A 13,816-nucleotide genomic window follows, 5' to 3' on the forward strand; every position below is an offset into this window, starting at 1 on the left:
AGCTGCTGTTTTAATAGCTCATCCCTGCCTTTATGGAGAGGAGAGSTACTAGTCTGAATCTGTAGCAGGCACAGTTACATTAACTAACAGGGAGGTGGGAATGCCTGCATCTGTCAAAAAAAATAATTGTAAATACACAAAAGGGATAACTGAAAACCAAAGGACAAAACTTAGTGATAGAAACTTATTTTGGAGGCTCAAGGTTGCTCTGAGCAGTTCCCTTTTTTGCTACTTATAAAAGTAGTTAATCTAAAGAGCCTTTCCTCATCTGCATTCTCTTATGAATAAAGGCATTCCCAGACCATTAGAGTACAACTGGAGTTCTATGACTGTAGACCTGCAACAGTCATACGCAATTTTAATTTAACCAAAATACCATATGCAAATACACTCTTTTGGGGAGACTTGTTGGATTTACTGTGAAGTCTGTTTCTTTCAGAGAGCAAGAGCTAATGTTCTCTCCATCAGCTTGCTTCTTGCATAGTAAACTGCTCCAGCAATACTTAGGGAACAAGTATTAGGAAAGGCAGCTTACAAAAGGGATGGCACCTGCCAGAAGGCSCTATTTTAAGCTGTGAGAGCACCTCTTCACTAGGGTAACACTACTCATCAGTTGTACTAGTCCAGACATCACCTGCTCTGAAGTTCTTAGTGTGCAAAGCACCTGCTATCCAAGTAACTTGTCTTTTACTTTCAAATACATCTAGTGCAATTCCAGCACCTATGGTTCTGCATTTTGTTTTCTTCTTGCCAGAGTACTACAGATAACACTGGAYAATCCAGAACTTTGTCAGAAATCCACAAGCCATTGAGTGCTTTGCTTCTGCATATGAAGAGGCAAAAGATACAGCTGAAACAAAAGCTTACCTGGGTATTACTTGCACAGTGACACAATTAAATAATAAWTCAAGTCTAACCACTTTCCCTAGGTGGATACATTAACAAGCACAGATGCTTGCTTATATTCAGTTTAAACTGAATACTGAAATAAGCACAACCCACTTTCCATTCCTTCCCCAACTAGAGAGCATATAGGTCAAAGTATACAGTATCTGAAATTAACTGTTGCATTGAACATCTTCCAGTCTCAATTGGTAACTAGTAACTCAAGTTGATATCTATGMTTTCAACTACATTACTGGAGTAACTTAACTCAGAAGTAATCCATTATAGAACACATCAAGTAAATAAGCATCAATAACTTCACCATTAACTGAAAACATGTTATGCTTACTTCAAGGTAGGGGTAATGTAAATGAATTCTCACAGAGCAGTTAAGTCCATTGGGTAGTTTACTTATGAAACAACTTGCAACAGTGATCTCAAGCTGAAATGCTTGTTTTTGCTGTGGTAGAACTATCAGTAACCATTCCACCTACTCCTTAAAGCTTTAAGCAAAACATTCCAGAGTTAAAGTACAAGCCCATCACCTTAAAACACAGGTAACTGCAATGTATTCTGTGTATTGGAAACACCAGAAAAAAGTTTAATGTATTAATTTATTTCATCATTTCAGTTGAAGTTCAATTGAACATCATTCAGACAACTTTTTGCTTTGACGATAATAGGGCATTTCTGAAACACTGTCTTCCACAAAGTACATTTGAAAAAAATCTAATGATGGCCTCAACCACATGATTGCATAACTTGTCAGTGAAGGGGACGCAGTTAGGAACTTGAGGCTTCAGTATAGTTTGTATTTTCAAGTATCCTTTTCACATAATAGATTTAGATTCAGCTTAAGAAAACATGTTTAAACCATGTTCTGAATGCCATCATGCTGTTGGGAAGCTAGAGACATCACTTAGTACAACAGATATTTGAATGTCAAGTTTATTAGAGTTCACATTATTTGGTATTAAACTAGGTGTAGAACATTTAAGTCTTGTCTCTAGACAAGATGCATTACCTGATATTTGAAGGCATATATAATATATACACAGGTTCCAATACAAATGTTGGAAGAATTTTCATATAAAATGCCACTGTGATATAGTGGACAACTTCATCACAACCAGATATGTTCCTCAAACTCCATTCTGTTTCCCTAGGAAATATTTTGTTGTCCATTAAATCACAATAGTATATTTTTAAAAAAGTTGATTGAGAACAATTGAACTATATGATGTTAGTTTTAGACATATTTCTTGATTTCATCATAGAGTACTAATACAAAAGCTCCRCCCATGCCTCTCAACACATTTGACCAGGCACCTTTGAAGAATGCTTTGGCTCCTTCATCTTTAGTTATCTTCTTCCAGCAATCAATTGTGCCCTTGTACATAATATCAGCTGCGGAAACAGACATAAGTTAGAAGGTTGAGCTATACAGCAAGTCTTTCAACTTTGCTTATCCTCCCACCTCATTTAAGTATATCAAAARCATGAATTTAAAAATTGAGCTATCAACTCATGAAAAGGCATTTTAATTATTTACATGACAATCAAAAAAAAMCCCACCAACTCTCAAGCTCTTAAGTGAAGAAGAAATAACTAGTAATGTGTTTCCCATAGGTGTTTAAGAAATTCTATGAAARGGCCATTGGTTTTCTGTAACAGAATACACTGCATCTCTCCCATCATACCCTGCTGAAGAAACGGCTTCTGCTGCTGGGACACCATAGRAACAGGTTTACTCTTACCTCCCTTCCGGCCAGACTGCATCATCATCCTACGCCGCACAGTATCAAAAGGGTAGGATACCAGCCCTGCTACTGCAGTGACAGTCTGGGCAATCATCCAGCTCACTACGATATGCACGTTCTTGGGATCAGGCAACATACCTGTCATCAAGAAGAAGTGATTAGAGCCAGTATAGAGAGAAAGGGTTAAGAGAAAAATTGTTGGGGAGGGAATGGTCACCCACCCACCCCAGGTGTCACTCAGTCAAGGCAACAGGACTATGCCTGCAACTTCTCCCTGCRTTCCTGACTATTAGATACTGTGAGTAAAATAAGTTTTAACATTTTTTGGTTTTGTTATGTGGAGCCCTCTTCACGCTCCTTGACCAAGGAGGTCTCTCCTACAGCACTCTCCTAGACTGGCATCATGAACAAGCCCCCACAGAAGTCAATACTTAACCACCCTTAAAGAGAAAGGGAAAGAGGGCATAAACTGGCAAGAAACTGCCTGAAAACACTCTGCAAACAGAGCCGTTGCTCAGAGCAGCAAGTCGACAGAGGCAGGAATGCATTTCAGAAATATCTGAGCATATTCCAGCACTGGCACCCTGAGCTGGTGCTGCGCCAAGSCCTGCTTGTCTTTGCAGGGCAAGGTGCCCTAGAACATCTTTGCTGGTTGGAGCCTTTCCTTGCAGTCACTTCTCCATCCGCCTCTTACCCTTGGCGGTGTCATAAACCCCAAAATAGGCCGCTCTGTAGATGATGATGCCCTGGACAGACACATTGAATCCTTGGTAGAGGCCCCTCAAGCCGTCAGACTTGAAGATCTTGACAATGCAGTTGCCCAGCCCAGTGAACTCCCTCTCGCTCGCCCCTTTGCCCACATCAGCCGCCAGCCGGGTCCTGGCGAAATCCAGTGGGTAGACGAAGCAGAGGGAGGTGGCTCCCGCGGCGCCGCCGGACGCCAGGTTCCCCGCGAAGTAGCGCCAGAACTGCTTGTGCCTGTCCACTCCCCCCAGGAAGATCTGCTTGTACTTGTCCTTGAAGGCAAAGTTGAGGGCCTGGGTGGGGAAGTACCGGATGACGTTGGCCAGGTTGCCCCTCCAGAAGGAGATGACGCCTTGCTCCTTGGGGATGCGGACGACGCAGTCGATGATGCCCTTGTACTGCTTCTCGGCGGTGATCTGCTTGCTGGCGTGCTGGACCTGTGGGGAGCGGGGCGGGGGGGGGGCGCAACGGCCGTTACCCGCCGCGCAGCGACCGCGCGCGGCTCCGGCCGCCCCGCGGCTGCGGCTCCCCGGTAACCGGAGCCGGGCGAGCGCCTGCCCATATTTAGTCAGGCCCGGCTGCGCCCGCCGCGCCGCGCTCCCGCCGCCCGCCCCGCCTCACCTGCAGCAGCAGCTTGACTCGCTCGATGGGGGCGACGGCCGTCTTGGAGATGGCCGCGGCCACCCCGCCGGCCAAGAAGTCCTTGAGGAAGCTGAGCGCCTGGTCACTCATGCTGGCAGCCGGTCCGCTCCGACAGCCCCTGCCCGGAGAGCGCCAACGAGCCGCCCGCCCCCGCCGCTGCTCCCGCCCGGCCGCCGCCGCCCGCCCCCGCCGCCGCGCACCGCCGGCCAAATAGCCGCGGGTCGCTCGCCTCCCCTCTTATACCCCGCCGCCTCTCGCGATAGGAGGAGGTGCTCCCCCGGGGCACGCGCATTGGCTGGGACCCCCCCGGTGCCCGCCCCCGGCAGGGGGCGCGGGGCAGCGCCGCCATGTTGCCCCGCTGAGGGCTGGGGCCCACTGGGCTAGGGACGTTTAAAGGGCAAATTAAAGTTATCTGGTCGCTGCCGGGGAATGCTGTGCCAGAGCATGTGCCTGCTGTATTAATAGCACCCGGGAGGCACAGGAGGGGACTAAGGAAGCTGGCGGGAGTACCTCTGGCGGTCTTAACTGTTTGCATGCGTGCCTGAGGCTGGCATTAGGGCATAAATGCTTATCCAAGGAGATTTAGGTGCATGGAGCTATCAGTTTAGTGACTTGCATCAACTTAGAAAAAGCAAGAAGGCCATAAGCAGGTGAGGTGGACACAGGTGCCATGCGCAGCGGGCAGGTGACTGGTGCGGATGTGCTGTCGTGCCCCGCCACGCTGGCTGCTGGGGACGTCTGGCTGGCCTGGGAGGTGCCGTAGCAATGTGCGTAGGTTCCTGAGCATCAGTAGCCAGGAACAGACAGACCTCTGAGAGTCAAGGACAAAGAAAGCATCTTCATATTTGATAAACTGTGTGAACATGCACGTCTTGAGGTATTTAAGGACGCTAGCATGCTCCACAGGAGCCAGCTTCCCTGGGGAGGAACATACCAGGCTTTCCTGCCTCGTACCCTCATTTCAACTCTGCAAGGTCAGACCCTCTRCAAGAGTTGAAGTTGGTCACCCCCAAAAGGAGACGGAGAGAGGGAGGGAGAGACTCCAGGAAGCACGTGCTAGGGAAGCTCATGTTGCCTCGCTCACACCAGACGTGAAAGATCAGTAAAGACTAATGAAAGTCTGCTTTCATTCAGTGCCTGTGTCTACTGAAATGTTTGGGTCTCAAGAGTACCTGGTTTCCTCACCAGCTTCTGTTTCTCATATGTGCTTTCTAGCTGAGCCCCCCTATAAGAAAGCTAGCAGGATATGGTTCAGTGTTACAAAGCTGTGTGAGTTTATTACATTGAATAGTTCCCTGAAAGCCAATGAAACAAATAGACACTTACCCAGAAGTTTATTTAAAAGGCATTAAGGCATGCCACACAAGACCATGCTTTACTGGGGAGTGCTTGGTATAACAGTCTGCTTTGATTTGGTAATATAGTATCTATAATGGAAATAAGATTCATTTTAATGTAGGTGCCAAAAGATTGGCCATCCCATGAAGAGACATTCTCTTCAGGACAGCAAATCTCTTCTCACTGACGTGTTAGCTTGAGTCAATGAGACTGTAAATTTGATCCCCCGTCTCTGTTGCCCTCTGCTGCTCTTAGGTCTGTTGAGGTAGAAGTCTTTTCTCATGAACTGCAGCTCTGGGAAACTGGTAACAGCTTTAACACCAAAGAGCACTCTCACCATCCTGGTGGACTGAGTCTTTCTTCAGCTCCTAAAATGTGGGAGGAGAGACCTTCTGAGGATACCTTTCCCCAGAGCTCAGAGGAGTACGAGAAAGGCTGTGAAGCTAATGAAAGACCGAAAGCAAGTGCAAGCAGGAAGTGTAGGGGATTAGACTAAGATTAGACTGTGTGTTGAGGGGAGTGTTGCTTAATGTGTGTAGCTGCCTGGTACTCTTGACCTTTCCTTTTTCGTCCTCATAATTCGCTCACTGTGTCTGATGTTTTCCTTTTTCACAGAAAACTAAATATCCCTTTAACAGCTCAGAGCTTCAACTGCTGGCTTCATACAGAACCATGGGATGTCAGTGCTCACGGTTGCTATCCARCTGTCAAGATTAGGTCTCCTCTGTGCATGTGTACTGAGCCAGCACCCTACCGGCTGGTGAGTGGTGAGTGAGGGGCGGGAGAACGGGTGGTAGGGCAAGGAGGAGAGCCAGAGGGGACACTGGGGCATGGGGCAGGGCTTGAGGTGAGGCTAAGGCCAGGGACCTGACCCAAAAGGGTCTTCAGCCTGCCTCTCCCCCACCCTCCCTGTTTTAGTTCATTTAAATTGTCTTTTTAATAACATTTAAATAAAGTCTTTATCATAAGAGTTCAAGTTTGGTTTTGAAGTTACTGTTACACATCATCGTCCTACTTCACACAGGCTCTTTGGTTTAATAGGTATTTCTGTAGCAGTAATACTGTTTATCCATGATTGCCAACATTGAAAGAAAGCAATGTGTAGAAAGTCACACATTGTGTATACGTGTAGAATAGTCACTTTTTATGTGTCTAGTCATATGCTTCTGGCTTCCCTGAGCCCAGATGTCCATTGCCTGGGGATACTCAGCTTTGAAACAGTATTAATGAAAGCAGGGCTGGGCCAAGACACATGCCTGCTACTCTGAGGGGTTTTTTTTTCATCTTCTTCTCCCCCCCCCCCTTTTCTTTTCCTGATCCAAAAGCCTATTTTGCTCAAGGGTCAAATGCATCATGGGGTTTGATCAACACGATCTGCTCTGCAAGACAATCAGACCTTTTGTGACTACTTATGTTAGCAATTCAAATATAACCTGTAAGGGACTTCAGGCCATCCTCTCTGCCCCACACTTCTRAACTTTAAGTTAAAAGGACAAACATTTCCACTGACTGGAAATGTTATGGAAAAGGAACTTGGCTTTTCATGCAATTAGTTGGTGTTGGGTGTTCTTTATTCAGAACGGTTATTTTCTCCCCTTTTTCCATACAGAAGTGGTTAAAACAGTTTTGAAACACCTCACTTTCTAAATTATGGAAACCTAACTTTTAAGCCTCATCTTCCTTAGATGTTTGCAGTTTGGGAAGGGTTAGCAGGCTTTTAAGGCTGATTTTGTGGGTGCTCTGTACTGCTAACATGGTATAAAACCACTGGGATTTGTTCCTAAAAGTTCTGAGCTAAAAATTATAACCTAGATCTGCATGTTCAAAAAAGATTAGTGTCTGCATTGTGCTTTGATATTTGAATAGTCAAYTTGAAACACTGCAGGAGATCAGATTTTACAAAGTATTGTGTGCCCGTGTTTGTTTATATTACCAAGACACTAGGAACCATAGTGTTGAGACTAGGGCAGACACAAAATGRAAACGTGTTTTTTCAAAAGTGGGCAAGCTGAGTCTGACAGCAGACACAAGAGGGAGCACGAGGAATCCGTAACATCATGAGGACCCCCAATGAAGACAGTGGTGTATAGACAGCCTATTGATGTTTGCCATGCTGCCAAGAAGAAAGATTTTTTTTTTCAGGAAAGATTTGTAGGGATATAGTAAATCCCTCTTATATAAGACTGGTTTATGTTTGTGGACAGTTCTTCCTCCTATTAAGAGGAACAGCATGGCAAAAGGCACAAAGGTGACAGAAAATGTAAAAGATAAATAATGAAAGCTGATTTCATGGTCTGATTGGTCTGGCTGGAGGCAAGAGCCAACATTTTCACATTAGGCCATACGAGGCTATAAGAATAAACAATAGTAGCACATAYCTAATATGACAGAGAACTATCAGACAGTGGAAGGACACAGTGACAGGGATAATATAGTAAAGATAGCGGGTTAGGTCTACACACTGTTTATTCTGGGTGCATAATCGCARCATAAGACAAAATTTCTCAGACTAGAGAAAAAGAAATGTAATTAAGTAATGAGAGCTTAGATCAGAGCTTTATCTGTGTGGAGGGATGTGAAGAAAAAAATCTGAAGTAATATGTAGACTGTATCAGCAAGATTTGCAAGTGGTRTGTGAGGCCCTAGGAAGAAATCGCAGACAGAGATGGATACCTGGTGGTAGGTTTAGAGAGTGATCCACAGTGAAGAAGAAAGAAGGCAGCAGGAAGGATGGAGGATCAGGGAAACATTAAAATTTCTTGAATTTACCTATGCTGAGGAGAAAGTTCACAGACTCTTCAGCTTTTTAGCTAGAAGTTAGAGAAGACAGTACTGAAATAGAAAAAAARGTTGGATCTGAATTTTCACAATAGGAATGGTAGTTGAATTTGTGCTTGTGGAGGAGATAATAAGTAAAAGTGTACAGGGAAAAGAGACATGAACCAGTAACAGACATCCTAGAACACAGAGGAAGCAGCAGATGCAGATATYTCACTTAAAATAGCAATTTTGAAAGTAGGAAGATAATGAGAGACCCTAAAGAGCCAAAGGAAGGCAATAATTGAGGAGAAGTAACAGGGTGATGGAGCCAAAGAGGATCAAAAAGGATGCAGGAATGAGGATTCTGAGTTTTGTCTTGGGGAGATATTRGTCAGGTAGCTTTAGCTGATTATTAGTGTTAATTGGGTTAGTGAGGAATCTACATAGAGCTGAAGAAGAGGAATACTGGACAGTAAGTGTAAGCAACGTTGAGAAGGGAAATGTTAGCGCTGGAGAACAGCAGGAGTCAACGTGGGGTATGTTTGCTTATTAGCGCATGTTGGTAATACGAGGGTGAAGAGTTGGAGGAGAGTCAAAAATTCAGAAAAAATATGACAATAGCTGAAAGCGGATATGAAAAAGCTCAGAAGATATGATAGATCAARCATGAGGTGTAAAAGTAGGAAAGAACAAAAATGTGTGATAATGAATAAATAGAGACTTGTGGGAAGTGAGCAAGACCATATTCATTTTTCTTTTGGCAASGATTTGTGCAGATGAGGTTCAGAAAGAAAGCATTTGGGAATTGCATTAAAAATGGTAGAAAGCMTCCAGGTCTTTAGTTAAGACTGGATTAACTTAGTTAAGTTGGAAAAATATGTTAGAAGGACAGCATAGCAAAAGGAGGAGRGAATTAAATGGTTGTGGTGGAATTAAACGTGGACATGGGCTGACCAAGAAATAGAAGCTGAAAGCACACCATGGCTGGTGTTTAATAGCGAGACTTCACACTTCAAGGCATGAGAGTGGAGAGTAAGAAATAGAATTTGCTGTCAAATCTGTGCTAGAGAAGAAAGGGCAGGAGGAAAAGGCRAAGATTAGATGGGATTTTATCAATCTGATCAGATGAAAATCATGGAAAARATAGTGACAGGACATGAAGGAAGACAGCCAGCAAGGGAGCAGGTCACAGAGGAAGGATGAGACACTGGAGATCAGAAACAGCGATGTTGYTGCTGACCACATCAAGTGAGTGGCTCTTTCAGTCAATGGGGCATTGAGTGTGGGCTACAGACAGAAATGAACAGACCAGGGCAAGAAAACATGCATGTGTCAGCTGTAAGGTGTTTGCAAAGACATCATCTTGGAACTTGAACTGGCCTAAAGTCTTGTAGTTACAAAGTTACRGAGCTAGGAATGATTGCAGGTTTCGCAGTTCTGGCAGATCTCCAGTGTATGCTGKTTTTTTTATTTTTGAAGATTTCTTTTGAAATTTTTATTATTTTTTTAAAATGGCTCAGGACAACCAGCCATAGTTAGATGTTGAGTGAAAAGCAGAGTGAGTTTTGTCATTAGAAGAACCAGTGTGCCATCCCAGTCTGGARCAAACCTTAGAGCTGAAGTGGATGAGATAGGAGTCTGGTCAAATGCATGTAAGTGGGTAGATAGGGTAATGCACATCCTGAAATATGACTTACTATTTACSTAAGTCCTGATGGTTTTCTCTCTGAATAGAGATCCACATAGGAATCCTCTTGTGGCCTTGAAATGAGAGTAAGGTCAGTTTAATGAAAAAATTCAACTGTTGTTTCCAATTTAATTATTTTACTTTCAATTCTGTCCRTGTGTGTTTTAGATGCTTTCAATCAAGCAGAAGTGTTATGTGCATTCCTTCATTGTTATTCCAAAATTAGTTTATCTGTACTGAACCATGACATCACTAAATTATTATTCATAGACAGAGGTCCTGCTGAAGACAATAGAAAGTATGTCTTGAAAGGAACTAAGTAAAGGTGTCAGAATTGGGCTAATAGTTAATATATTTTCTCRGAGTTGTAAGCTGGCAACATAAGCTACCACAATAATACAAAAAGTCAGTATCAAATTTATTCTGACAATATCAGCAAAGCTGATTCAGTACAAACATACAGCAGGATTTGAAAGCCTATTTTACAGCTGAGAGGAATATTATGTTTTTTTTCTTTCCATTTAGATCTCTACAGAAAATAATTTCTTTAGACATTAGCTTACATGCATCATTACATTGTGGAGCATATATCCGCTCTTGAGACTAGTGATTTTCAGTTGTTGTTCTGCTAGGAAGAAATACTTTTGGGGAGAATCTAATGTATTTAAYATAAAAATTTTGTTTTTAATTCTAGCTGGAACGTACTTTATATGAATAAAATGAGATCTAGAGGTTATTTTGCTCTAAGACAGCCATTCAAAAACAGTGACCTCAGGCCAAAGGGCAAGTCAAACAGGTATACTGCTCAAAAAAAGTCTAAATTCCTGGAGTCCTAATCTTTGTTTGATGCATACTTATGGCTCATCTTCCTGCTTACTACCTTGAAATGCTCTATTTCCTGTAAATTTTGTCTTATTTTTCCTAAAGATAATAGTTTGCTTTTGAACTGAAGACTTTCAAAAACTTTAGTTCAAGTCTTTGACTCAGTTTTTGCTCCTCTGCGTGTTACAATTCATTCCCAGAGATATGTTTCTCATAGTGCTGATCAGATTTCTGGGAAGGCAGGTCAGCTGCAGACTGTACGCACAATTCTTGTCGGGAACGTGATCAGAGAAAAGCCAAGTTAGAGGGCTGAAGCCTTCTGKGCTGTTCATAATGCCTGATAAAGGCACAGACATATTCCCTGATGGTGCTAGCAGACCACACTTCGGAGCAGTASCATGCCAACTGTATTTTGCTTCCTGATCAGGAAAATTAATTCTTCACCTGGTTTTCCTACTTCCCTAATATTTTTGGTTTGTTTGTTTGTTTCCAGACTGGAGAAAATTGGATTGTGTGAATGTAGGATTCAAAGGTACCTTTCTAATTGAATAACGTAGAAAATACGTGTGGTTTTGTTTACAAAGTTTAGTTTTCTATTTAAAAGCAAAAGTATTAAAATAGTTTTCCTGACTCTAAGCTTGCAACTTCTTCAGAAAATCTTTGAATTGAAAGAATGTCTAGTAGGTCTCCTAGGCCTGTCTGCACAGTGCAGCATTGTCCTCATCGTTCCAGCAGAACCTGACCAGTGGCGCTCATGTTTAGCTTTCAGTAGCTCTAGTGACTCTAGAGGCGATACTTGCATGTTGTTCAATTGCCCACTTCTTTCTAGAGTTATAGAGACTAATTCTCTCTTCATTTAAATCAGGAATTACTCTTTCGAAACAGTGATGCAACATTGGTGTATAGGAGGGAACTATGCAGCTTTTGTTTTCTATAATATTATGCTTACGCTTACTCTTCTAACCATTATTTTTATACGTATCGTAATGAGATTATGAAATTGTTGGTTCTTGCTTCTTTCAGTTCATTTTTTTATCATCCTTTGGGTTACAGTGCTTTTGGGGTGTCAAAATACGTGATTTGATCTCATTGGTAATGTTTGCTTCTAGGTTTTATTTTCTARGATGCTTCTGTTTGCCATTTTATTGTTCTTGAGTATTTTGTCTTTTAAAAATCCATTTTGTCAGGCTGACAGATATGAAAAAAGTGGAATAATTTCAATGGTTTATTTGGTTTCCTTCTGCTATTTCTGACAATACACCTTATAATATAATCATTTACATTTTAATAACAATATCACAGTTAGTGCATGCTCAAGTTATTACCCATTCTTGTCTTTAGATGTTTCATAGAATTTCCCATTCTGTGGTTTTACTTCAGATTAGTCTTTCTTCTCTGAACTAGTTCCCAGTTTTCTTGCTGACACTAATTTTATTTTTCACTTACTAATAGGACAAACTGAAATGATTTCTGASAGCAATATATTTTTAACTGCATCACAGCTTTGTGTTATCAATTAAACTGCCTTACAATAGCAAAATAAGGTAACCACATTTTTATAACACAGAAGCAGTTACAGGCATTACGTGCAGATGTCACTGTTATACACACTTAAATTACAGCTATTACCACAGCAATTTTAATATAGATCCAAGCTTATTTTCACAAAAGTGAGAAATACTGTTCAATGGCTGAATCATCAATTTCTTCTCACTCTGTGTAGTGGAGAAGTAGTTCACAAATACATTGTTATTATTATCAGATATATATTGCTCATATACTTGCTGTATCCCTGTATATGGAAATACYCCAACACTGAAGCAACAAATTAGTAGTTGTTAAGAATAGATGTGCACAATGACTGCAACCTAATTTCAGGCTGGGATGAAGAAGAAGCAATGTGGCCATTGCTTAAGAAAATACAGTATTCTAACTTTTAAAACTAGCACAGTCAGTGTCTGTTTGCACATTCAGTTGCAATGACTATTTAAGGAAATTCAGCTGAAGGTTGGAAGTTAGAATTTTTTCCTGAGTCACTGTCTATTGAAATTGCTGGGAGTATATGATTATTGTTAGAGAAAAGCCTAGTTCTTTGCAAAAAGCAGTCTTTATTTGCTATCTATATGATACTTTTTACATATGATAGAGGATCAGTATCAGCTTAATGAATGGAAGTAGATAAGGTTGGCAAGATAATGTGTGTATCACAATGTAGTTTAATTAGATGAATGGAAATTCTGTCCCTGTTAGTGACAGCTAAAATTGGTGAAATGAGACAGTGAGTTAAAGGGCCTTTTAAAATACAGGCACAGGAACACTAGTAGCAGCTTTCTCATTTTTTCGCAGCTGGGATCCTTGGTTATGCCAGTCAATTTTCCTCATTAGCCATTTTCCGCTAAAACTCCCTGGAGCCTTAGCATCAGGTATTTGCTGAGAATAGCGTTAAAGCGTAAGCAAGAAAATTTATTCATTTCAGCAAAAAAAAATCTCAGCTCAAGCATATATGCATGAAGGTAAAAGAGATCTCTAGAACAGCCAAAACCTCAGGGACTGAGGTACCCTTGGTTGAAGAGCATAGCCATACCTCTGAGGGGAGAGAAGTAGTTGAGATCATCTGGTAGCTGTCAGCATTAAAGTTTATTCTTGCTTCCTTGTAGACAAAATCATGAGCAGAAAGAATGGAAAACATCAGCAGAAGTAGAGAAAGAAGCTAGGCAGCAGGGGCAGGTGTGTAAAATGATGAAGTATCTTAGGGTCAACATAGTGCAAAGAATTGCCCTTTGCCTAGCTTTGTTCTTCGGATGTAATGATGGAAGAAAGTGACCTGTTTTTGTTCTTCTTTACAGCTATGTAGAGGGGAAAAAAAAAAAAAAAAAAAAAAGAGGATGTTCTAAATGTATACAGAAGTGGGGAAAATAGACATCATGGGAAAATGCATCCAGAAAAGGAAGAGCCTTGAAGCAGTCAGACTAGGATAAATTATCTGGACTTTGTAAGATTCCAGGATTGTAGAGACAGAGAGATCACCCACAAGCTGTATGAATCTGCAGCTTGTATATTAGTCACCTTTCCTTTTAAATGTTACCATTTCTAAACTGACACCAATTTCTGTACATAAATCTAGATCCAGTGGCTCAGACCAGAAGTAAAAGTGCAAATATACAGATATTTGTCTAAT

At 41.9% G+C, this 13,816-nt stretch overlaps 1 protein-coding gene across 1 annotated transcript; it reads right to left on the bottom strand.

The window, feature by feature from the left end:
- Nucleotides 1-1,481: 1,481 nt before the first annotated feature.
- SLC25A4 (solute carrier family 25 member 4) lies at nt 1,482-4,206 on the bottom strand. The gene is made up of 4 exons (XM_085311361.1): nt 4,011-4,206; nt 3,340-3,826; nt 2,643-2,783; nt 1,482-2,292 (listed from the first exon to the last, which is right to left on the bottom strand). The coding sequence occupies exons 1-4, from the start codon at nt 4,119-4,121 to the stop codon at nt 2,135-2,137; spliced, it is 897 nt and encodes a 298-aa protein (XP_085167487.1). The 5' UTR covers nt 4,122-4,206; the 3' UTR covers nt 1,482-2,134.
- Nucleotides 4,207-13,816: the final 9,610 nt, after the last annotated feature.

This window comes from Rhea americana, unplaced genomic scaffold (assembly GCF_003343005.1).
Source record: "Rhea americana isolate MKP2758 unplaced genomic scaffold, rheAme1 scaffold_34, whole genome shotgun sequence".
Taxonomy (NCBI): Eukaryota; Metazoa; Chordata; class Aves; order Rheiformes; family Rheidae; genus Rhea; species Rhea americana.